Below are 26,567 nucleotides of genomic sequence, written 5' to 3' on the forward strand. Positions count from 1 at the left end.
GGGGAAAAAATACCAAATCCCCTTACTTTGATGACTTTTTGCAAATGTATGTTTTTCCTGTATTCCTTTTTGCTATTCTCCTTTTTCTAGTCCTCCTGGTTTTGAGCCTTGCCTGTTTCTGGACTCTGTACCTGCCTGCCTGACCATTCTGCCTGCCTTGACCACGAGCCTGTCTGCCACTCTGTACCTCCTGGACTCTGATCTGGTTTTGACCTTTTGCCTGTCCACGACCATTCTCTTGCCTACCCCTTTGGATTATTAAACATTGTAAGACTCCAACCATCTGCCTCCTGTGTCTGCATCTGGGTCTCACCTTGTGCCTTGATACGTTGATTCGACCAGTCTTTGGCCAGTGGGATGATTCCAGAATATACCATTGTTACTCAACCATTCTTTTTCAATAACTTAAGCATTGTCTATTTAATTGTAAATAATATAAGGAGGATCACCTGAGTTATTTCACATATTGTATGTCATAAATTAAGATTTACTAGAGTAACAGGTATTTTGACCACATTGAAATCTATGCCTTATTTATGATAAAGTACATGTTTTCATATTCAGTCTATACAGTAGAGAACAAATAGTCTATAAACAGTATATATGGCTATGTTGTCAACATTTTACTGGTATTGCCAAAGGGACGGGACACAACTGTGAAGTGACAGCCATCCCTAATGTGGAATGTGTTGCTATTTAAGGACCTACAGTACTTAGTTGGTCTGGTTTGACTTTTAGTTACTGTAATTTTAGGTCAGATCCAGAGTTGGATTAGAAAAGTGGTGCGGTGGAAACAACAGACAGTCAGTGTCTGCGTCCCAAATGGAACCAGCACCATTTCAACATCATCCAATCAACGATTCTTAGTCTAATACAGTGACAACTGCCTCTGATTTCAAATTAGGTGCAGGCTGCTCAGACTCACTCTACAAGCACAGAATCAGTCAACCCAGTCATCAGAACAGTTCATTAACAAGGTACATTGATCATTATTTTTCTGCTCACTATTACTAAATAATAATCATGATTATATTGTATTTTATTCTTACTCTATTTCTCACAGTCACAGCCACAGTCAAACAGTGAATACCAGTCAACCAGTGAATACCAGACTAGCCAGAGGCTAAATCTGATCCGACCTTCGGGAAGAGAAAGTAGAGGTCCTTAAGGTGTGTATGAGCAAGTTTAAGCCTGTGTGCATTGGTGTGTATGTGATTTCAGAGCTTCCCTTGACTAACCGAATACCCCAGCTCTATTGTACAGGTGTACCTCGAGTCCCACAAACAGAGAAGGAAAACACCAGCAGTGTCAAGATGCTGACAGACGAGGTGTCTCAGATACAGGAGGTCAGTGAGTGCTGCCATCTTGATTTAGTTTTCTCTGCACCAGCAATATGGGAGAATGACTCAACATCACACAGTGGGTGGGGTTATGTTGAAGTACAGGGAAATGAATGGGTGGTTTGGGTGTACAGAGGAAGGGTGTGTGTTGTTGATGTAAAGTCCTTCTAGTGTGTGTGTGTGCAAGCTGGTGTAGTGGAAATAAAATATATAATGTGTGTTATGTGTTGTCTCTCTTTAGGTTCGGTACTGTCTGAAGACCTTGAGGGAACAGATGGCCACCAGACAGAATAACAAGGTACAATGCCTTCAGGAGGTATTCATACCCCTTGATTATTCCACATTCTGTTGTGTTACAGCCTGGTTTCAAAATGAATAAAAAATTAATTTTTAAGTCAACTACACATAATACCTCATAATGGCAAAGTGAAAACATGTTTTTATAAAATGTTTCAAATGTATTGAAAATTAAATACAGAATTATCAAATTTACATAAGTATTCACACCCCTGAGTCAATACATGCTAGAATCATCCTTGGCAGCGATTACAGCTGAGTCTTTCTGGGTAAGTCTCTAAGAGCTTTGCACACCTGGATTGTACAATATTGGTACATTATTCTTTAAAAATGTATCAAGCTCTGTCAAGTTGGTTGTTGATCATTGCTAGACAGCTATTTACAAGTCTTTCCATAGACTTTCAAGCCGATTTAATTCAAAACTGTAACTAGGACACTCAGGAACGTTCAAAGTAGTCTTGGTAAGCAACTCCAGTGTATATTTGGGATTTAGGTTATTGTCCTGCTGAAAGGTGAATTCATCTCGCAGTTTCTGGTGGAAAGCAGACTGAACCAGATTTTCCTCTAGGAATTTGCTCCATTCTGGTTATTTTTATTCTGGAAAAACTCCACCGTTCTTAACGATTACAAGAATACCCATAACATGATGCAGTCACCACTATGCTTGAAAATATGGAGAGTGGTACACAGTAATATGTTGTATTGGATTTGCCCCAAACATAACATTTTGCCAAATTTTTTGCACGATTACTTTAGTGCTTTGTTGCAAACAGGATACATGTTTTCAAATATTTATATTATGTACAGGCTTCCTTCTTTTCACTCTGTCAGTTAGGTTAGTATTGTGGAGTAACTACAATGTTGTTGATCCATCGTCAGTTTTCCCCTATCACAGCCATTGAACTCTGTAATTGTATTGAAGTCACCATTGACTTCATGGTGAAATCCCTGAGCGGTTTACTTCCTCTCATGCCACTGAATAAGGAAGGGCGCATGTATCTTTGTTGTGACTAGGTGTATTGACACACCAACCAAAGCATAATAACTTCACCATGCTCAAAGGGATATTCAATGTTTGCCTTTTATTTTATTTACCCATCTACCAATAGGTGACGTTCTTTGCGAGGCATTGGAAAACCTACCTGGTCTTGTGATTCAATCTGTGTTTGAAATGTACCGCTTGACTGAGGCACCTAAGAGATAATTGCATGCGTGGGGTACAGAGATGAGGTAGTTATTCAAAAATATGTTAAACACTATTATTGTCATGCCTGCTCCTGCTTCCCCTCTCTGGTGCTCGAAGGCGCCAGGCTGCCTTTTATTACACACACCTGTCACCTTCATTACACGCATCAGCACTCATTGGACTCACTTGAACTCCTTCACGTTGTTGATTGCCCACTCTATATCTGTCTGTTCCTCAGTTTTGTTCCCCCTGTCAGCACTTTTGTCGTAATGATGTTTTGTTCCCCCGTCCAGACGCTGTTCTTGTTTTGTTTGATGTCCATTTTCCGTCAAATGTTCACTCCCTGTACATGCTTCTCGTCTCCAAAGTCAAACCTTACTCTTATTGCACACAGAGTGAGTCCATGCAACTGATTATGTGACTTATTAAGCACATGTTTACTCCTGACCTTTAGGCTTTAAGGCTTGCCATAACAAAGGGGTTCAATACTTATTGGCTCAAGAGAATTCATCTTTCATGTTTTATTAATTTGAATACATTTCTAAAAACAGAAGTACACTTTGACATTATGAGGTATTGTGTGTAGGCCAGTGACACAAAATCTCAATTGAATCAATTTTAAACTCAGGCTGTAACACAACAACATGTGGGAAAAAATATATATAATTTCTGAAGGCACTGTAGCTAATTTAACTAATTCTTATACATTCTAATACTCAAATACAAACAAAAAGATACAAATACTGATGAAATAACTCCACTAACCCCTGCTCTATCCTTCAGTTTCCAGCCAATGGTTACAAAGTCAGTGTCACCCTGCCTACCAACCCAGCAATTGTCACCAATTGTAAAATTGTTGGGACTGAGTCAGAAACAAATGTAAGACCTTATTTGCATATCAACATTTACTCAAACTTTTGTTCTCTTAAATATTTTGTTTGTTTGCATCAGTTCCACATTAGTGCTTTATAGAAAAAAAAGTATTTAACTACTGTGTAACCCTTAAAAACATACATTTTCACAAACTACATCCCTCTGTTTTTTTAAATGGCTGCTGGTCTCCATTTTAAAAGTATAGTGATATAGACTACCCACAGAGAGGTCACACACACGCTAACAACATATCCAATTTCAGTGCATCACAACATAGCATCCTGTAAAAGGACACCAGACAGCGATTACCTACAGTGGTGAGAGAACATCTGTAAACCCTTTAGAGTTTTACTGTATTTCTGCATAGATTTGACCTAGTCTAAATAATAGATCAAGTTAACCTGATTAAACAAAAATCAATTGTACTTTTTAAATGATCCAACATTTAACTTCTTTGTCTGAAAAAGTTTATGAACCTCTAAATTAATGAGCTCAATTAAGTGTATTAAAGTAATCAAAAGATTAGTATATGGTCCTGTATTCCTTGCATTCAATGACTACATGAAGCTTGTAACTCTTACCAACCCGTTGTATGCATTTGCATTTGGGGGTCACCATTCAGTTCAATACCGGAACTGAATAGTGAATGGTGAAAAATGTCCATTTTGGAGTCACTTTTATTGTAAGACAGCATGTTAACATGTTTTGTTGTAGTAGTGTTCAGAAACATCTTCTATTCTTACTCACAATAAAACTGACTCCAAAATGCCACAAGACATTATTCACCATTCAGTTCAGGTTGGGAAAAACTTAACCCAAAACACACACAAAAAAACCTGCAAATGTATACAACGAGTTTGTAGAGTAACAAGCTTGATGTAGTCATTGCACGCAAGGAATATGGGAACAAATACAAAAATGTTGATTACTTTATTGAGCTCATTAATCTAGAGGTTCACATGCTTTTTCCAACAAAGACATTGAATGATGGATCAATTTGCTCAATAAAGAAATATAAAAGTAATTTAATCAGGTTCACTTTATCTTAACAGCTCTTAACCAACCATGCTATTTTTGTTATTTTTTTTTGCATTGATCGTAACTTGTTTTACTCATAATGTTGCTGCTACCATCTCTTATGACTGAAAAGAGCTTCTGGACATCAGAACACTGATTCCTAACCTCAGATTAGACAAAGAGTTTTTCTTCAATGAGTCGGATGGGAGGGACACCCAACCAGGCCCAGATCCCCGTCATTCTCTAGAAAAGGAAACAGAGATTTTGCAGAAAAAGATCAGAGTGCCTTGTGAGGATCAGGAGACGAGTGTCTAATCTGCCTTTGCCTTCCGTCCTGCTACCTAACGTTCAATCGCTGGAAAATAAATGGGACGAACTGAAAGCACGTATATCCTACCAACGGGACATTAAAAACTGTAATATCTTATGTTCCACCGAGTCGTGGCTGAACTACGACATTACGAACTTACAGCTGGCAGGCTATACACTCTATCGGCAGGATAGAACAGCAGCCTCGGGTAAGATACGGGGCAGGGGCATATGCATATATGTAAACAACAGCTGGTGCACGACATCTAAGGAAGTCTCAAGGTTTTGCTCGCCTGAGGTAGAGTATCTCATGATAAGCTGTAGACCACGCTATCTACCTAGAGAGTTTTCATCTGTATTTTTTTGTAACTATCTACATACCACCACAGACCGGTGCTGTCACTAAAACCGCACTCAATGAGCTGTATATACCACCATATGCAAACAGAAAACACTCATCCAAAGGCGGCGCTCCTAGTGGCCAGGGATTTTAATGCAGTGAAACTTAAATTAGTTTTACCTCATTTCTATCAGCATGTTAAATGTGGAACCAGAGGGGAAACAATTCTAGACCACCTTTACTCCACACACAGAGACGTGTACAAAGGTCTCCCTCGCTCTCCATTTGGCAAATCTGACCATAATTCTATCCTCCTGATTCCTGCTTACACAAGCAAAAATTTAAGTAGGAAGCACCAGTGACTTGTCCTATAACAAAGTGGTCAGATGAAGCAGATGCAAAACTACAGGACTGTTTTGCTTGCACAGACTGGAATATGTTCCGGGATTCTTCCGATAGCATTGAGGAATACACCACATCAGTCACTGGCTTTATCAATAAGTGCATCGAGGATGTCGTCCCAACAGTGACTGTACGCACATACCCCAACCAGAAGCCATGGATTACAGGCAACATTCGCACTGAGCTAAAGGGTAGAGCTGCTGCTTTCAAGGAGCGGGACTCTAACCCGGAAGCTTATAAGAAATCCCGCTATGCCCTCCTGACGAACCATCAAGCAGGCAAAGCGTCAATACAGAACTAAGATCTAATCATACTACACTGGCTCCGACGCTCATTCGAATGTAGCAAGGCTTGCAAACTACTCTCACTAAGTTTGCTGATGACACAACAGATGACAACGACGAGACCTGACCATGTGGTGCAAGGGCAACAACCTCTCCCTCAACGTGATCAAGAAAAAGGAGATGATTGTGGACTACAGGAAAAGAAGGACCGAGCACGCCTCCCATTCGTATCGACGTGGCTGTAGTGGAGCAGGTTGAGAGCTTCAAGTTCCTTGGCATCCACATCACCAACAAGCTAACAAGGTCCAAGCACACCAAGATAGTCGTGAAGAGGGCATGACAAAACCTATTGCCCCTCAGGAGATTTGGCATGGGTCCTCAGGTCCTCAAAAGGTTTTACAGCTGCACCATCGAGAGCATCCTGACAGGTTGCATCACTGCCTGGTATGGCAACTGCTCGGCCTCCGACCGCAAGACACTACAGAGGGTAGTGTGTACAGCCCAGTACATCCCTGGGGCCAGGCTTCCTGCCATCCAGGACCTCTATATCAGGCGGTGTCAGAGGAAGGCCCTAAAAATTGTCAAGCCATAAGACTTCTGAACAGCTAATCAAATGGCTACCGGGACTATTTGCATTGATTTATTATTAGGACATAGATAAAGAGCTGATCACATGTTATGTGAAATCTATGCAGAAATACAGAAAATGCTGAAGAGTTCACTAAGTTTCTCTCAGCATTAGTAGGAATAACAATACATTCTAAGGGAATGCACTGTATGTCTGGACAGTGACTGTATTATATGACCTGTCCTTTGGTTAGAGTCTTGTTACGATGCCTTCCGATTAAATCAAATCACATTTTATTGGTCACATATGTTATTGCTAGTGTAGCGAAATGCTTGTGCTTCTAGCTCCGACAGTGCAGTAATATCTGACAAGTAATATCTAACAAATTACACAACATATACCCAATACACACAAATCTAAGTAGGAATTAATTAAGTCTATATACATAAGGACGAGCGATGTCATAGCGGAACGGACTAAGATACAGTAGAATAGTATAGAATACAGTATATACATATGAGATGAGTAATGCCAGATATGTAAACATTATTAAAGTGACTAGTGTTCCTTTCCTTATTGTGGCCAGTGATTTCTAGTCTATGCCTGTAGGCAGCAGTCTCTAATGTGCTAGTGATGGCTGTTTAACAGTCTGATGGCCTTGAGATAAAAGCTGTTTTTCAGTCTCCCGGTCCCAGCTTTGATGCACCTCGCCTTCTGGATGATAGTGGGGTGAACAGGCAGTGGCCTTGATGATCTTTTTGGCCTTTTTAGCCATTCTAAACTGTGTTAATGTTAGGGAACACAATACATGGTGTGGTATTTTATTGGGAAAACCAGTGTGTTTAGCTGGCACCTGACATTTACCTGACACACCAACCCATTTAGGTGGCCTTTTACCTCAAGCAAATATGGAAATGGTATGCAAATGGAATGTCAGCACCGAGCACTCTGTATGTTTGTGTTTACTCTGTGTTCAAGTTCATTGAGCTTGTACTTAGCCTAATCTATGTCTCTCTCTTTAAAGGTCAGGGAGAATTCAGAGGACAGTGCAAAGATAAGGGAGGTGAGCAAGCGCCTGTATGCCCAGCTGAAGGAGTCAGAGAAGAGACACAAGGAGGAGAGAGACAGAATGCAGGTCGGTGTATGGATAGATTCTCTCTCAAAAGTTTGGACACACGTACTCATTTTAATTTTTTTCTTTATTTGTACTATTTTCTACCATGTAGAATAATAGTGAAGACATCAAAACTATGAAATAACACACATGGAATAATTTAGTAACCGGCAAAAAAGTGTTAAACAAATCAAAATCAAAATGTGTTTGAGCCAATCAGTTGTGTTGTGACAAGGTAGGGTTGGTATACAGAAGATTGCCCTATTTGGTAAAAGACCAAGTCCATATAATGGCAAGAACAGCTCAAATAAGCAAAGAGAAATTACAGTCCATCATTACTTTAAAACAAGAAGGTCAGTCAATTCAGAAAATTTCAAGAACTTTCAATGTTTCTTCAAGTGCAGTTGCAAAAACCATCAAACGCTATGATGAAACTGGATCTTATGAGGGCTGTCATAGGAAAGGAAGACCCAGCGTTACCTCTGCTGCAGAGGATAAGTTCATTAGAGTTACCAGCCTCAGAATTTGCACCACAAATAAATGCTTCACAGAGTTCAAGTAACAGACACACCTCAGCATCAACTGTTCAGAGGAGACTGTGTGAATCAGGCCATCATGGTCGAATTGCTGCGAAGAAACCATTACTAAAGGACACAAATTAGAAGAAGAGAGTTGCTTGGGCCATGAAACACGAGCAATGGACATTAGACAGGTGGAAATCTGTCCTTTTGGTCTGATGAGTCCAAATTTGAGCTTTTTGGTTCCAACTGCCGTGTCTTTGTGAGGCGCAGAGTAGGTGAACGGATGATATCCGCATGTGTGGTTTCCACCGTGAAGCATGGAAAAGGAGGTGTGATGATGTGGGGGTGCTTTGCTGGTGACACTGTCTGTGCTTTATTTAGAATTCAAGGCATACTTAACCAGCATGGCTACCACAGCAGCGATACGCCACCCCATCTGGTTTGCGCTTAGTGGGACTATCATTTGTTTTTCAACAGGACAATGACCCAACTCATCTCCAGGCTGTGTAAGGGCTATTTAACCAAGAAGGAGAGTGATGGAGTGCAGCATCAGATGACCTGGCCTCCACAATCACACAACCTCAACCCAGTTGAGATGGTTTAGCATGATTTGGACCGCAGAGTAAAGGAAAAGCAGCCAACAAGTGCTCAGCATATGTGGGAACTCCTTCAAGACTGTTGGAAAAACATTCTAGGTGAGGCTGGTTGAAAGAATGCCAAGAGTGTGCAAAGCTGTCATCAAGGCAAAGGGTGGCAACTTTGAATAATCTAAAATGTAAAATATGTTTTTGATTTGTTTAACACTTTATTGGTTACTACTTGATGCCATATGTGGTATTTCATAGGTTTGATGTCTTCACTATTATTATACAATGTAGAAAATAGTAAAAAATTCAGAAAAACCCTTGAATGAGTAGGTGTGTCCTAACTTTTGACTGGTACTGTAGATTGACTGGTACATTGATAAGAATGACCTAGAAGTATTACTGTTGACCCCTAAAGACTGAGTGCTCAGTTATTCATCGTTGATATTAGTATTGGTATTTGCATTTAAGCCATCCCAGTCCACAATTGAATATCCACTGATCATGTAACACATTTGAACTATTTCCTGACCATTACTGTAACTAGATTTAATTGGGAACTTTACTTATCTGGCTCCCCCTGCAGGCTGAAAGCGATGAGTTCAGCCGGCGCCTCGACGAGCAGTCAAAGCACCTGCAGTGGGTGGAGGGGGAGGCGGGGGAGCGAGGTCAGAAGGTGGAGGAGTTGCAGAGGCTGCTGGGGGGCATGGAGCTGGAGGGTGCTGTCCTGAGGGGCAAAATAGCCGCCAGTGAGGCTGAACTGCTGCAGCTGAGAGCAGCCAAGGAGGGGGTGCAGGAGAAAAAGCAGAGGTGAAGAGGCTCTGTCAAATCAGTCATAAAACTGAAACGTAGATTGTCTGCACATAGTACCACATATACAACTCCTACACTACTGTACATGAGTTGTATATGAGATACTATACAAACATTACAGTCCTCAGCAGCAGGCATTGCTACTGTATGGACTACATCGTTAATGAATTGCCATATTTATCCAAGATACTTAAAAGGATACTGTATACTCTCTTTAAACTTTGGACCCATAAATATGGCAAGTTTATATATAGTGTAAATATTATGGTAATTATGCTTATGTAACCAGTGGGTTGTGGTGTGTGTTGTCAGAACTGAGGAGCTGGAGAAGGAGCTGGCTGTCCTGAAGGAGAAAATCCATCACCTGGACGACATGCTGAAGAGCCAGCAGAGGAAGGTCCGCCACATGATCGAACAGGTGAGAACACACACATATGGATGCATGGACGCACGTACACACATGCGGCAGATACACACAGGTGGATGTGCACATACAAGCACATACACACACAATCATACACAAACACAAACACAAACACACACAAACCCTGCATGCGTAGCAGTCATCAATGGGAAAATGATATTGAAAAGGAGGGATTAGAGGGTTCCTAATTGCTTTGGTTTGTAAAGGCAATAGAGAAGTTACTGTAAGCCAAGCTAAACTGTTTGCTGAAACAGAACACTCATCATGAATAAGTGATGAAGCATCCTCTTCTGTGGAAGTTAGAGTGAATGTTGGTTTTCCTCTAAGTATATTTGTTTTGTTTGTGTTACAGCTGCAGAACTCACGGACAGTAATACAGGAGAGAGAGAGAGTGATCAGGGATCTAGAGGAGAAGGTGGCTTTTCTGGAAGCTGAGGTCAGTACTCATACAGCTATTTGTGTTGTGGTGTGTGTATGTGTGTTTGAGGGATAGGGGTCCCTGTGTTTAGGTCCCTCTCTGTCTGAATGACCTTTGACCCCTCTCCTCTCCAGAACACAGAGATGCGTGACCAGATAGAGTACTTCCTGGAGGGTCAGAAGCCTGCTTCTCCGCCCACCAAAGAATGCAAACCCACTCCCCAGATTATCTACAGGTGACAACAACACCTTCCTGTCTCTTATCTCTATAGGGCCGGTTTCCCGGACACAGATCAAACCTATTCCAGGACTAAAAAGCTATTGTAATGGAGATTTTTCATTGAGTCAAAAAATATATATATATATTTACACAAAAATCAATTCAATTAATGTGTGGTTATCTTCATGAACAACACAGCAGCAACACAGTATAATGTTCCAGGATAGAAATGAGGGCCAAGGAAGTTGGTATATTTCTGTTCTTTTGCCCACCTTCATCAATGCACGGAAATAAGTCACTTCCTTCAATCTGAGTCATCGAGATCAAGTCCTGAGCAGAGGGAGATAAAGATCAAGAGAGATCGATAGAGGAAGTGATAAAATGAGCGAGACAGCTGGTTGGTGTGTGTGTGTATATACAGTTGAATTCAGAAGTTTACATATACTTAGGTTGGAGTCATTAAAAGTCATTTTTCAACCACTCCACAAATTTCTTGTTAACAAATTATAGTTTTGGCAAGTCGGTTAGGACATCTACTTTGTGCATGACACAAATAATTTTTCCAACAATTGTTTACAGACAGATGATTTCACTTATAATTCACTCTATCACAATTCCAGTGGGTCAGAAGATTACATACACAGTTGACTGTGGCTTTAAAAAGCTTGGAAAATTGGCTTTAGAAGCTTCTGATAGGCTGTGAATTTCAAGGCCTACCTTCAAACTCAGTGCCTCTTTTCTTGACATTATGGGAAAATCAAAAGAAATCAGCAAAAAGTCTGGTTCGTCCTTGGGCAGAACTGAAAAAGCGTGCGTCAGCAAGGAGGCCTACAAACCGAATTCAGTTACACAAGCTCTGTCAGGAGGAATGGGCCACAATTCACCCAACTTATTGTGGGAAGCTTGTGGAAGGCTATCCGAAACGTTTGACCCAAGTTAAACAATTTAAAGGCAATGCTACCAAATACTAATTGAGTGTATGTAAACTTCTGACCCACTGGGAATGGGATGAAAGAGATAAAAGCTGAAATAAATAATTCTCTCTCCTATTATTCTGACATTTCACATTCTTAAAATAAAGTGGTGATCCTAACAGGGAATTTTTACTAGGATTAAATGTCAGTACTTGTGAGAAACTGAGTTTAAATGTATTTGGCTAAGGTGTATGTAAACTTCCGACATCAACTGTATACACTACCGTTCAAAAGTTTGTGGTCACTTAGAAATGTCCTTGTTTTTGAAAGAAGCACATTTTTTTGTCCATTTAAAATAGATTAGAAAGAGGAGTGGGAGGTCCCCGGTGCACAACTAAGCAAGAGGACAAGTACAATACTGGCCTTCTAGGCAGAGTTACAAAGAAAAAGCCATATCTCAGACTGGCCAATAAAAATAAAAGATTAAGATGGGCAAAATTACAGTATTACCCTAGCATTGATATTGATATCTGTTGGTTCGTTGTGATTTGATGCCTGACATACTCTAGATAAACCCGATGGTAACAAAGCACTCTGGTTACAGTGACAGGCCCAGTTCCATCATTACTTTATTTTATTTATTTATTTTATTTTTTATTTTTTTTTACCTTTATTTTACTAGGCAAGTCAGTTAAGAACAAATTCTTATTTTCAATGACGGCCTAGGAACAGTGGGTTAACTGCCTGTTCAAGGGCAGAACGACAGATTTTGTACCTTGTCAGCTCGGGGATTTGAACTTGCAACCTTTCGGTTACTAGTCCAATGCTCTAACCACTAGGCTACACTGCTTGAGGCATAACCGCATTTGAGTTTTATGTGTGCGTTATTGTCTCTCTCAACTTTTCCCAAAATTGATATCTAGAATTGGTATCTAGAATGGGAATTTGGCCAATATATGGTATGACTTGATATAAGAAAGAGTGAGCTCATTTTCAAGTCGGTGCTCAATTGACACCTTTTAAAATAGTTGATGGCTGTGTTTTCTAGTTAACCCCTGGGAGAGACAATCAAGACAAAGCAGTTACTCACACACACTGGGGGAGTTTTCAGCACCCAGTTCCGTAGCCTATTTAACCAGGATACGTCTGCTTCAGGGTCCATAGGTCACATTCCTGTGTTTGCAGTGCACCTTACACACACAGTTGCTTGCTGTTGCATGTTAACAATAAGATGTCTCTGATTGACGGTATAATGTTTTTTTCTCCCCAATTTCGTGATATCCAATTGGTAGTTACAATCTTGTCCCATCGCTGCAACTCCCGCACGGACTCGAGAGAGGCAAAGGTCGGGAGACATGCGTCCTCCAAAACACGGCCCTGCCAAGCCACTCTGCTTCTTGACCCACTGCTCGCTTAACCCGCGACCCAGCCGCACCAATGTGTCAGAGAAAACACCGTACAACTGTCGACCGAAGTCGGCTTGCATGCGCCCAGTCGCTAGAGCACAATGGGACAAGGCCATCCCGGCCGGCCAAACCCTCCCCTAACCCGGACGATGCTGGGCCAATTGTGCGCCGCCTCATGGGTCTCCCGGTCGTGGCTGGCTGCGACACAGCCTGGGATGGAACCCGGGTCTGTAGTGATACCTCTAGCACTGAATGCAGTGCCTTAGACCGCTGCGTCACTCGGGAGGCCCCCATTGATGGTATAATTTCAAAGGAGGTAGTTTAACGGACTATTACACCCTGCATGCATATAACTTGCATATAACTTCTGATGATTATAGTGTGTCCCCCAAATGGCACCCTATTCCCCCTTTTGGACCCTGGTCAAAAGTAGTGAACTACATAGGGATTATGGTTGCATTTGGGACGCAACCATTGTGTGGTATTTTCCTATACCGTTAGTACCACTTTTGCTGTCTGGTTTAAGAGCTCTTATTTTGTGAAACAAAATATTTTTTTCTGTTACAGTTATGGGCCCTTTTACAAACCAAACATATTTAATGTGAAAACCGTCCCTCTGTCTATTGTAGATATAAGTTGTGTAGTAGCTTTGTGCATGAGGTCTTTGTACTTTTATCTGTGTCTTTGTTTGTCAAAATAAAGCTTATTTAAAGTAGTTGAAAAAAAGTTCTTCCCTCCTTTTTCTGTCCCATATGTTTGATGTCTTTAGAGAAATCAAAAAAGCATTATAATAGACACTTTATTATGGAGGGTGATCAGTGCCAATTCAAAATTGCAATTCTTAGATTCTGAATTGAAATGCGAAAATTATAAATGGGTTTATATTTTCTTATCAATGTTCATGATTCTTGCACCAATGAATTTTCAATGTTAAAATAAAATGAAAATGGCTGTTTGAAAATTGGAAAAGGTAAACGGAAATTCTAAATGAAAATGGTAAACAGAAAATGGCAAATGATTAAGGGAAAATTGTAAATGCAAAGTAAAATAGAAAGTAGTTGTTTTAATTTTCCAACTGCCCAATTTAGCATTTTCACTTTTTATTTTCAAATTCCTTCCTGGAGGTGTGAACCAGGAGAGCAACAAGACATCCATCACCATGCAGTGATACATCCTAGCCATGTGACACTCTGTGCATTGACTTTAGACTAGCGTAACTGACAGGGTTCGAACCTTGTGTCCTATACACCAGAAGAACAACTTAGCCTGCTAAACCAAAGCCTAAGAAATGTATCTTGGGGAGCCAATGCAATTTTTTTGGTCTCAGGCAAAGTTACTTATCACATGTGCGAGGTCATTTTGTCATGGCTAATCCTGTTCTTTTCGCTAAAACATATCAATACTGCCAAATTAATTGTTTTTAGGATTTTTTTTAAATTCTCCTTGACCGTCTAGCTTTTATTTTGGTGATTGTTAGTTCTCAAAGATTATATTATCACACCTATAATATATACAGTTCTGGCCAATTATGAGCGCACCCTTGCACTTTTAAATAATTCGCTATTTCTTCTCAAATAATAAATCATAAACACCATGGTAGTAGATTTTCAACATTGAGGAACCAATTTTATTTTTGTCAACTTAAGTTTCCATTTTGTTATTAAAGACAAATGACATGGACAAAATTATATGTAACCTGGAGCTAGTACAGCATAGCCTTTGGCCAAGAACACTCCAGGCTTCTTGTAGCCATCAATGAGCTTGCTGCACCTTTTAAATGGCAATTTGGCTCACTCTTCAGCAGCAAACTGTTCTAAGTCTTCAATGTTTGAGGTGTGATGTCCACTATACGTCTATTACTTCATTTGGTCATTGGTAAACATAGGAAGACACCACTGCTGAAGGAGACTAGAAAACCTGAATAAACTTGTCAAAAACCCACCCAAACAACCCTAAATCCCAGGTGAAATGTTGTGGACCAATGTTTGAGCTATTTGGCAGTATAGATCAGTGCTTTGTTTACCGACAACCAAACAAAGCAGTCAAGGAAAAGAACACCATCCTTACAATCAAAAATCGGGGAGGTTTAAAGATTCTGTGTGGTTGCTTTGCTGCCTCTGGTACTGGGGGCCTTGAACGTGCGCAAGGCATCATGAAATCAGCAGATTATCAGGTGTTTGAGTCCAATGTTCAACCCAGGTTCCAAAAAAATGGGTGTCCATTTGGCTCCCTGAGTCAATGCCTAGGCTTCAGCTTAGCAGGCCTATGCTTTTCTGGTGCGCAGGAGACCTGGGTTCTCACCCTGTGTGTTGGTTACTCTAGTCTAAAATCAATGTACAGAGAACCCACATGGGGGTGTGGTGTTGCTCTCCTGGTTCACGCCTCCAAGAAATAATATGCATACACTTTGAAAATGAAAATTGAAAAAGAGAAAATGATTAATTGGGTAGTTGTAAAATGAAAAACAGCCACTTTCAATTTGCCTTTGATTTTCTGTTTACCATTTGGCTTTTTCTATTAACCATTTTCACATTTAATTTTAAATTTGGAATTGAATTGTGGCATGAATCGTACACTGATATGAAAATAAAATGTATATCTACTATTTTCACATTCCTATTTAGCATTTAAGCTTTGCATTTTCTAACTGGCATCCATAGTTTGTAAGCACTGTTCCTTGAATAACTGCAGTGGACCATGTTGCTCCCCAACTTGCTAATGGCATCTAGTGGAAAAATCTAAACACACTGATGGAGAGTAATTTAGCTCCATTCCATGTGTTAATCTCAACACAAGATCACATACACAGTTCAGATTCTACATGTAAAAAAAAAAAAAGCTTTTGAAAATATAAATATATTTTCTTCATCTATACAAACAACCAATCAACACATACATACATGTGAAGTTTAAAATTCAAGTGCAGGGGAAACTAACAGTTGTAATGCATAACTGTTGTACAATGGTCTTTGTCCTTAGTGTATGTGTCAGCACCAATACATTGAAGTACCATAGACTCGTAGTAGATTCCTGGGATAAAGACCCTGATATGACGATAGGACTATTCAAATGCTTTGTATTATCGGACAATTCTCCTTATTGCCAATGGAAATAAAGTAAAACGTACATGCAATGTGATCTTCCGCAAGCTTTAGTATATACACTACATGCTTGATCTGTTACTATGTTTTTGGTAGTCCCCATAGCAAAGCTGTGGTCAATTCCATCACAATTCCAATTATTGCTATTGAATACAATTCCTATGGATTCAACAAGCAGGAATTGAAATGGAACTGACCCAACAGTCACCTCTCACAGGGTGCTCTCCAGTGTGTTGTAGTTGTCCTTGAAGCTCTTGAGCTCCAGGAAGTGCTTTGGCCTCTTGCTGCGCTGGCTGGTGGAGGGCAGGTAGGTAACTTGGATGGTGGGGGGGGTGCTGCGGGCTGGGGAACCGGTCAGGTCCTTGGCTGCTGACTGGTGATGCTGGTCCAGACTGGTGGTGCTGGAGTAGGCTTTCACACTGAGGAGAGAAGAGAGAGGGTAGTGTCAAACTCAAATTAAATGGCATGATAACGTGAGAGTGAAGATTTCTGTGACATGATGGAAGACATCTCTTCCTACTGATATATTTATTTGTTGAGCAAACACATTACTTTTTGTAATAATACTTACACATCAGCCAGTTCATTCAGAGCATCCTGGTATTTCATATATTCCTCTTCCCCAAATACCTAAAACACAGAAAGTCACTTCCACTGACGAACACTGTCAACACGAAAACAGTCAATTCACAAAAACAAAAATCACAAACCCCTGTGCCATGACGTGCACTGTCATATCCCTCCAACAGGTTGTCAATGAGGGTGCTACGGCTGCTCTTGATCAGAGAGTGGGAGTTACGCAGATCCAGCAGCCAGTTGCGGAAACTGCGTCCTGTGATGGCGTTCGGGTTGCGGCCCATCTCCTGCAGCGGGATCCCTGGGGTTGGAGAGGGGACAGATAATTACAAGAAAGAGGATAACGTATGCCAATTGGAATGTACAGCCATGCTTTAAACCATAGGTATCTTAAAATCTCTCTACTATCGGCTCTTACCCGAGTCCCGAATGGCATCTAGAGCCTTCATCCTGTACAGGTAGTTGTAGCAACCTGAGAATATCATGGAGGTCATTAATGATACTATTACAGTACTATAAAAACACAACATCTTGTCCACTACAGAGAACAAATTTGTTGCATGTATACATTTGAATGGGGACTTACTGAACTGTGTCCCGTGCTTCAGCCTATCATCCTCCTCAGAGAGCAGACGCGGCTCGAAGCGGATTTCCTGAACCTTGGACAGACGTGCGTCAATCTCTTCCCGCAAACCCTGCAGAAACACCAACAAGGCTCAAACCATCAACATACAAAGATAACACATACTATGGTATTAATCTGTTTGATTGATTGCAGCATAGAGTAGGATAATCATAAATGAGAGAGATGACCGAGAGGTTTGTCTCTGACAGCTGAGGGTCTTGCCTTGGGTGCATTGTGTCCAATAGGGGCATGGGGTCCTCTGCGGGACCTCATAGCAAAACGCATGATCTGCCTCTTGACGAAGATAAATAGCAATACAAACACCTGTGCAAAAAAACTATCCAAGTCAGAATGTCAAGACTATTAGCAATAAGCAATATTAGTATAGGCTACTTTTTTTTTAAATGCACAATTCATACCAGTTTGTGCTAATTATAAGTAATTTTAAGTAATGAAATATACCCCGATTGTCTAAGGCAGGGCTCTCCAACCTTGTTCCTTGAGAGCTACCGTCCTGAAGGTAACTCTCCATGAACAGGATTTGAGACCCCTGGTCTAAGGCATGTGACATGCAACAATATATCACAAAGAAGCTGTAACATTAACGTTAGATAGACCGCTAACTGTTGTTAACCTATTCATCAGGGGCTATTTGTATGCAGCTTAGCTGGCTGGCTAGCGGTACATCTCTCACGGATTGCACCCAATGATGTGTACATATAGCTAAATCATTGATTGCGCCTAGTAATGCATTTAAAATATCACTTACCAGGCTGCCATATGCCATAACTAGCACTACATTCACACCGGACAAAGGCGACTCGGCCATTCTGAAATGTCCTTCTTCAGAGGTGTCTTGGGTTTGCTACATTACCCAGATATACTTTTGATGAGATGGGAAACTCCATATAAATAGTGTTAACGCACAGGCGTTGTCAATGGGCCGCGCAGTGCATTCCGGGTGATTCTGGGACAAGGGGAGCTCTCTTGCAAGGCGTGAATGGGAGCGCTAGCTACAACAATTTCGTGAACAAGAAGTACAACTTTACAAATATTTTCAGAAATGTGAGATAATTAACGTTCTCTGTAATATCTTATAGTTTGGAATCATACTTTCGAGGAAAATAGCAGGCTAATCAACTCATATCCTGACTTTGAGAAGGGATTGAGCGACGCAGCATGACAACATGAACACGATTGGTCGACAGCCTGCTGGGTGGGTGGGGCGTTATACGTAGGTCCATATATTGCCGATGGGATTCCTATCTCCTCTTTTCTCATATTTTTGCGTTAGATACTAGATCTAAGGGTTGGCTGGCTTGATCCCAGGAGACAGTGAATCAAACATTGAGCCAATGTATGAGTGATATTCCAACGAAACAGTGTATTGATTTTGAGTCAAGCTAGCTACACATTCAATCAAATAACAATTGTGAAGAAGACACATAGCTAGCTAGAATTGTGTAAAAAGAGATGTTCTTCTTCGATGCGGTTTAAAAAATAAAAAAAGGGTTTAAATGTAACCTTTATTTAACCTAGGCAAGCCAGTTAAGAGCAAATTCTTATTTACAATGACGGCCAAAGTCGGACGACGCTGGGCCAATTGTGCGCCGACATAATGGACACCCAATCACAGCCGGATGTGATACGCCTGGATTCAAACCAGGGACTGTAGACTGTAAAAAAATGAATCTGTCCCAAATAGCATCCTATTCCCTAAAATGACGACGAGCTCATGTCTGAAGGAGACGACACCTGCGAGGGTAAAAAAAAAACGCCCTGTTAAGAACTTTTTATTTATTTAAATATTTTTTATATATATTGACTTTCTCTGGCACCAAGCTGCATTGCCTTAGACCGCTCCGCCACTTGGGAGCCTACTCTGGTTTAATGGCGTTTGGCATCCAATAAATGTTGCATTACCGCCACCAACTAGACTGGAGTATAACTCCCTTATACTTTGCATGAAAATAATAAGAATATATATATATATATATATATATATATATATATATATATATATATATATACATACATATTTATTTACCAGTCATCTAACCCTACACTCATTAAAAACCCTCCACCCTGGGCCTCCAGAGAGGCGCAGCGCTGTTATGCACTGCAGTGTGTGCGGCATCACTACAAACCCGGGGTCAATCCCGTGCTGTGACACAGCCGGCTGTGTCAGGTGACCTATGAGGCGCTGCACAATTAGCCAAGCGTCGTCCGTGTTAGGGGAGGTTTTGACACCCAGGATTTCCTTGTCCCATTGCGCTCCAGCGACATCTGTGGCGTGCCAGGTGCCTGCACGCTGACTTCGGTCACCAGTTGTGCAGTGTTTCATCTGACACTTTGGTGCAACTGGCTTCCGGGTTAAGCGTGCAGTGTTTTAAAAAGCAGTGTGGCTTGGCAGGGTCGTGTTCTGAAGGACGCATGGACGCAAGGACCTTGTTTGGTAAAAGTACCAAACAACCAAACAAAAAAAAACACCACCCTACTCCACTAAATCTAACTAGTCGTACCTCAGGCCACCAGCCTGAAAGGACGGGACACTACCACTTAATACACCCTGTAACTCCTCTGACGTCAAATCTTGTACATCCAAATAGTTCTCTGCAGCTGCCACCGCAACCTCAATTGTCTGCGACTAACGTCCCATCCCTGTAGTATAGTTTATAACCATTGCTATAAACAAAAAAAAATCCAATCTTACTGAAGCATACAGCATATCACTTGTTGGCTTATCCCTCTGTACTGGTACAGATCTACTATTCACACTGCTCCTAACTGATATATCCTAGCATCACTTTGTTGGGCAAAGACTCAACATCAAAACTCAAAAGAACAGACAAAGACTCTTCTGTTTCTCCACTCACGCCACCCTGTCCGTTGCACCAAACAATGAGCATCAAGAAGACTAGGAATCTTCCCCTTCAGTTGATCCTCTTTTATATTTACCGCTACCCCAGTAATCACCTCCTTTCAATGGCACCCTTTTCTTGAGCACAAAACAATTCACATCTCTTGTCCCCAGTCGTTTGATACGGAGCACCTGCTCCCTCTGACCAGCAGAAACACAAACAATTATCACAATGCCACTTTCGGGTCATAGTAGTGGGGAAGTAGTTTTGGGGTGAGGTGCTACTTGGGGAGTTTTTGCCCGCGCTGCATTCGGCTATATAGGTCCGCTAATACAGGACTATTGGTGGGGAGCAGGTAGCCTTGTGGGTAGGAGCGTTGGGCCAGTAACCGAAAGGTTGCTGGATTGAATCCCCGAGCTGACAAGGTAAAAATCTGTCATTCTGCTGCTGAGCAAGGCAGTTAACCCACTGTTCCCCGGGCACCGTGGATGTTGATTAAGGCAGCCCTCCGCACCTCTCTGATTCAGAGGGGTTGGGATAAATGTGGAAGACACATTTCAGTTGAATCCATTCAGTTGTACATTTCCCCTTTCCTTTCTTTAAACACCCAAAATACAGTTGAAGTCGGAAGTTTACATATACCTTAGCCAAATACATTTAAACTCAGTCCTGACATTTGATCCTAGTAAAAATTCCCTGTTTTAGGTCAGTTAGGATCACCACGTTATTTTAAGAATGTGAAATGTCAGAATAATAGTAGAGAGAATTATTTTTTTCAGCTTTGGTTTCCTTCATCACATTCCCAGTGGGTCAGAAGTTTACATACACTCAATTAGTATTTGGCGGCATTGCCTTTCAATAGTTTAACTTGGGTCAAACATTTTGGGTAGCCTTCCACAAGCTTCCCACAATAAGTTGGGTGAATTTTGGCCCAATCCTCCTGACAGAGCTGGTGTAACTGAGTCAGGTTTGTAGCCCTCCTTGCTCGCACACGCTTTTTCAGTTCTGTACACAATTTTTTCTATAGGATTGAGGTCAGGGCTTTGTGATGGCCACTCCAATACCTTGACTTTGTTGTCCCTAAGCCTTTTTGCCACAACTTTGGAAGTATGCTTGGGGTCATTGTCCATTTGAAAGACCCATTTGTGACCAAGCTTTAACTTGGTGTCTTGAGATGTTGCTTCAATATATCCACATCATTTTCTTGCCTCATCATGCCATCTATTTTGTGAAGTGCACCAATCCCTCCTGAAGCAAAGCACCTCCACAACATGATGCTGCCACCCCCGTGCTTCACGGTTGGAATGGTGTTCTTCAGCTTGCAAGCCTCCCCTTCTTCCTCCAAACATGACGATGGTCATTATCGCCAAACAATTCTCTTTTTGTTTCATCAGAACAGAGGACATTTCTCCAAAAAGTACGATCTTTGTCCCCATGTGCAGTTGCAGACCGTCTAGTCTGGCTTTTTTATGGCGGTTTTTGAGCAGTGGCTTCTTCCTTGCTGAGCGGCCTTTCAGGTTATGTCAATATAGGACTCGTTTTACTGTGGATACAGATACTTTTGTACCTTTTTCCTCCAGCATCTTCACAAGGTCCTTTGCTGTTGTTCTGGGATTGTTTTGCACTTTTCACATCAAAGTACATTCATCTCTAGGAGACAGAACGCGTCTCCTTCCTGAGCGGTATGAAGGCTGCGTGGTCGGTCCCATGGTGTTTACACTTGCGTACTATTGTTTGTACATATGAACGTGCTACCTTCAGGCGTTTGGAAATTGCTCCCAAGGATGAACCAGTTGTGGAGGTCTACAATTTTGTTCCCCAAGGTCTTGGCTGATTTCTTTTGATTTTCCCATGATGTCAAGCAAAGAGGCACTGAGTTTGAAGGTAGGCCTTGAAATACATCCACAGGTACACCCCCAATTGACTCAAATGATGTCAATTAGCCCATCAAAAGCCATGACATAATTTTCTGGAATTTTCCAAGCTGTTTAAAGGCACAGTCAACTTAGTGTATGTAAACTTCTGACTTCAACTGTACATATTTTTATTTTATTCAGATTTTTCAGGGGGTGTGGCAGCATCCTCAGCGCCCCTACTTCCCACGGCTATGCTTTGGGTTACCTTCACCGATTCCACAGCACTTAACTACGTTTTCACCCACCCTGAAACCACAAATGAATCAGACAAAAGGCAAGGGTCCACTTTTTCCAAAACTGTCACTACCGTCACAGACTCATCTTTATCCTGACGGTGCAAAGCCTCGGGCTCCAAGAACTTTACCACACCTACCACCTCTGATACTTCGCCCTCATTTACTTCCATTTCTCCTCATCTCTTTGATCCAGTGTACAGCTCACTCTGCTTACACTTTCTAACATTCTTCTTCAACAAACCATCTCCCTTTTTTCCTCAATTTTTAACCAATTCAAGCTCACCCTCTTCCTCCCTCTTCCTCTCTTCAACCTCCTCTGCCTCTCTTTTCCCCTCCATTCCTCTTCCGTAATCCAAGTATGCGTCTCATGATAATACAGCACTTCTCCTCACGGGCGCCACTTTGGTTTTAGAGGTAGGGTGTTCTCCCCCAGAATTTGTTTGGGTATCTAAAGCTAATTTTCAGAAATGTTACACATTCCAATATGGCATCTCTATTTAGAACAAAAAGTAAGCAAAAATGCCCACAGTCATCAAGCAGGTAAAATATCATTATTAAATATGTTTAAGTGATTCAGAAGACTGAACAAGATCAAAGGTAATTCAATAATAAATATTGTGTTGCACCTTTAACCAATAGCCTAACATATTAAGAACTCTTGAAAAAATACAAAGACTTTTGATTGTCTTTTGTAAAACGTCCTCTATATCAAATTTCAGCCAGACCGACCAGCCAGCTCGAGCCGCCTGAACGCCCGACCCCCACCAGTCTTGTCAATAACTCAATTCTCTCCAAACAAAATTTCCTTGCCAGTTCACACCTTCAATTTGTTTTATTCCCAAGGGAAAGATTTTGAAAAAACAACAACAAAAAACTCTGCACCTCAGACATTAACACACAGAAACAACAAATCCTCCATATAATTAATCTCATAGGACTAATAGTACTGTAGAGCTCTTTTTACTTTTTTTTTACACAATATAGCTCGGTAGCCTCGTCCTGACCCTAGGGGTCCACCACCCTGCAGTGCCCCAACCCAACACATCCCACTCACTTTTAGGATCTTAGTGAACATTCATTATTGGTTACGGGTGTGTTAGGCTGTTAATTGGTTACACAGTTTCTTCAAATAACAGTCTCCAGTATCAACATTTCCAAGCAAACAAGAACAGGGAGAAGGGAGACATGCTGAGATAAAATAACATACTCTTTGTCCATTTCAGCCAGCCTTCACAAGACCATAATATACAGTATGTACATATGTCCCGTTTTGTGTTTTACACCTCCGGCAGAGGAATTACATTTCTCAGTGCTTGATAATCAGTTTCACTGGCATATATGTTCTATGGATGGTCTTAAACGGCAGTAATTTATGTCTGAGATGATATGAATATGACTGGTCATTCTAACATATCTGATCTGTATTCATTCATCACCATCAATAGCTTCCAGGTCCAGGTCTTCCTCACATTTTTGTTTTACATGTTTTGTGTCATCGGGAAAAGCCTCTATCAACCCTTGATAAAGTTTTGAAATCAACTTTGGAAGTTTGTCAGACTGCCTTAAAATAACATCTGTCTTGTCCAGTGTTTACTGCACAGAGAGAACAAAGTATTGTATCTCCAAGAATTCACCTCACCTCCATCACAGACTGGTCTTCCCTGGCTGCCTGACCCTGTTGAGACCCCTGTCACCATCTGATCCCCCTACGGTCAGACAAACGACTTTGATATTAAACATTTTTTGTTGTCTGACAGATTATTTGGAATCGGTCTTCTTTCTGCTTTGTATGCGTTAACCTTGTGAAGTCTCTCCCAATCTGTCTGCTGGGATTTCCTGTTTGGTACTCTGCTTGTTGCAGGAGGCCAGTGGACAGAGCTGGGAGGATCGTCAGCTGATGTGGGGTGGCCACATTAGCCAACACTCTCTCTCTCTTCCCTGACTGGCAGGCTGGCTTCCATCTCCTTTAGTTTTTTTGGTCTGTTTCCACAACACCCACACACTGCATACACTACTGATCATACAGACATACACTGCTTATGTTACATTTTTGTATTTCTTACTTAGTTTAATAAATGTATTAAGTTTTACCTTGAGGTCATGTGTGGTCTCCCTTTGTTGTGAGCCAGGTTGTTGTGAGCCAGGTCGTAACACTGTGGGGGCTCGTCCAATTGGAGACTTTGGTTATATGGGAGTATGTTACTTGTAAATTTGGCTAATTTAATTGGGTTGGCATTTGGTTTGGACCCTGTTTTGTGTAGGGGTAGTAATTGGGGCCAAATTGGGTTCAGCTGTGTTACTGTAGTTCTTAGAATGCAATGTGGTACATTTGTTTGGCAGTCTTTGTTAAACAAAGTTTGGGCATGTCACTGATTTGTCGTAGGATTTTTCCTTGATTGTGTAAGTTTTGGTGGATGCCGGATGGGAAGCAGCTCTTGTCCCCAGTGTTTGCCATTTTTTCTATTTCCATTGGTGTTTTAGGTGCTGGTACATGTGTTACATTGCTTTGGTAAGGATGTCTACTTCAGTTGGTAGGAACCACATATCACCTTGTAGGTTTCAGGAGCTGATCTCCTTTTAAGATCAAGTCATTTTGTTTTCTCCCTAGTGTGGTGGATACTGCAGGTAGGGTCAATTTGTGATACATTGCCTTGGGAGCACTTCCTTGGCTTCAGATCAGTCACTGTATTTTCTGTTGCCTTTCTGATGGAACCAGTGCATAAATACCCCCTGGCGGTATCTGCACGAAGACTAGGTTTGCAATTATATGGTCCGTTAGGTTTATTAGTTAGAATAGGGCTGGGGCAGTACCATTTTTGTATTGGTTGCCCTTCACATTATCAGTGTACACTATATACCAACACTAGTTATGTTGTCTTTTGTCTCAGTCTAAATTGGTTCTTTTATTTGCATTTATCATGGCTAGTAAATTGATTGCCCGTCTGAAGCACTTTTGGAGCAGTGCACTAAAGAGCAGAAAGCACAGACTGCTGAGCACTACAATATTGGATCATAAGCAATTGAAAGACATTATGAAGACGAGTCTAAAAGCCAAGAATTCAGTACCAGTGTGATGCAACTTTATATTAGTGAGCAAAAGGTGAACTCCTAGTGTGGCAGCAGTTCTCAGATGAGTGTCTTGATCTGTAAAAAATGTTTTTAATGGATCCTGGTAGTCATACTAAAACTGCCCTTAAGGAGTATGCCTCCCCTCGCCAAAAGTTTAAAGCTGAGAGCAGATCAATGTTCTAACGTTGATCGTGCCGTACGAGATAGAAATGATCTGAACAGAGTTTGTAACTTCTGTCAAGGTAAGGGACATTGGAAAAATGAATATCCTGTCCTCAAAGCAAAAAATTCTGGTGGCAACTCAAAAGTACAGTTCTGGCCTAGTTATGTCACTTAATCCAAGTTCTATATCTCAGCTTGAGAAGCATGCAGAACCTTCTGGAAAAGCCAGGGCTTCTGACTGTGCTGCACACGTTTCTGAGGATTCCATCTCCCTGGTAGGACGTGATGAGAGGATGCATGTCAAAATCTTGAGACGCATGCTCTGTGGAATAATTTGTTTCTGAATCTGTATTGCCGTTCAGATGCAGGTGATTCTATACTAATTTGTGGGATGGGGTTTGTTTTTCCTGTGCATACATTGCAACTTGACTCAGATCCTGTGAAAGGAAAGGTTGGTGTCCCCTCATCTACCAGTGGAGGGTATTGAGCTTAGTCTGGGTAACCAGCTAGCTGGTGTACAGGTCTGGGCTGGGGTGCCACCAGGTTGTGTGGTTATACAGCAACCCCCTGTTATCCCTGCTCCTGAGTTAGAGAACTCTCCGGACAGTCCAGTTATCTATCCAGCTTGTCAGCAACTGAACAAAATTCTATGTCTGTTATAGATCCACTTGACTCGCCTTTGCCTCAGCTTCTCGTGGTGATTTGGAGAAGGAACATCAGGATGACCCCTCTTTGAAGGAGCTATTTAAGTGTTCCCAGCTGATAGGATGGAAAGCTCTGCACAAGGTTACTCGATTCAGAACAGTATGCTAGCTAGCAGGTCTGTGCTTTATGGGGAAAACTTTGTAGGTGATCCCACCATGCAGATTGTAGTGCCCTCTAAGTTTTGCCAGACAATGCTTCAAATCTCCCATGATCATGTTGCTGGACATTTGGGATTTAGGAATATAACTGTATTTTGCATTACTTTTCTAAGGTTTAAACGTGACATC

At 41.3% G+C, this 26,567-nt stretch overlaps 2 protein-coding genes across 4 annotated transcripts; one reads left to right on the forward strand and one right to left on the reverse strand.

Moving 5' to 3' along the window:
* The first annotated feature begins 244 nt into the window (after nucleotides 1–244).
* Nucleotides 245–13,744, forward strand: LOC109907120 (tuftelin-like). 2 transcript variants are annotated; one of them, XM_020504899.2, is made up of 11 exons: nucleotides 248–977; nucleotides 1,064–1,169; nucleotides 1,251–1,346; nucleotides 1,582–1,638; nucleotides 3,607–3,702; nucleotides 7,641–7,751; nucleotides 9,422–9,645; nucleotides 9,961–10,066; nucleotides 10,425–10,508; nucleotides 10,625–10,725; nucleotides 12,916–13,744. In XM_020504899.2, the coding sequence occupies exons 3-11, from the start codon at nucleotides 1,314–1,316 to the stop codon at nucleotides 13,022–13,024; spliced, it is 921 nt and encodes a 306-aa protein (XP_020360488.1). In that variant the 5' UTR covers nucleotides 248–977; nucleotides 1,064–1,169; nucleotides 1,251–1,313; the 3' UTR covers nucleotides 13,025–13,744. The 2 variants fall into 2 exon arrangements, with proteins under 2 accessions (XP_031649724.1, XP_020360488.1); XM_031793864.1 differs by lacking the exon at nucleotides 3,607–3,702 and having other exon boundaries at nucleotides 245–977.
* A 946-nt stretch (nucleotides 13,745–14,690) lies between these two features.
* Nucleotides 14,691–18,549, reverse strand: LOC109907704 (uncharacterized protein C1orf43). Of its 2 annotated transcripts, none has more exons than XM_020505828.2 (7): nucleotides 18,101–18,549; nucleotides 17,554–17,655; nucleotides 17,293–17,401; nucleotides 17,125–17,178; nucleotides 16,841–17,007; nucleotides 16,702–16,760; nucleotides 14,691–16,549 (listed from the first exon to the last, which is right to left on the reverse strand). In XM_020505828.2, exons 1-7 carry the CDS (start codon nucleotides 18,158–18,160, stop codon nucleotides 16,342–16,344), a joined length of 759 nt encoding a protein of 252 aa, XP_020361417.1. In that variant the 5' UTR covers nucleotides 18,161–18,549; the 3' UTR covers nucleotides 14,691–16,341. The 2 variants fall into 2 exon arrangements, with proteins under 2 accessions (XP_020361417.1, XP_020361418.1); XM_020505829.2 differs by having other exon boundaries at nucleotides 17,554–17,668; nucleotides 18,101–18,513.
* Between the last annotated feature and the right edge of the window lie 8,018 nt (nucleotides 18,550–26,567).

Source organism: Oncorhynchus kisutch, linkage group LG17 (assembly GCF_002021735.2).
Source record: "Oncorhynchus kisutch isolate 150728-3 linkage group LG17, Okis_V2, whole genome shotgun sequence".
NCBI lineage: Eukaryota > Metazoa > Chordata > Actinopteri > Salmoniformes > Salmonidae > Oncorhynchus > Oncorhynchus kisutch.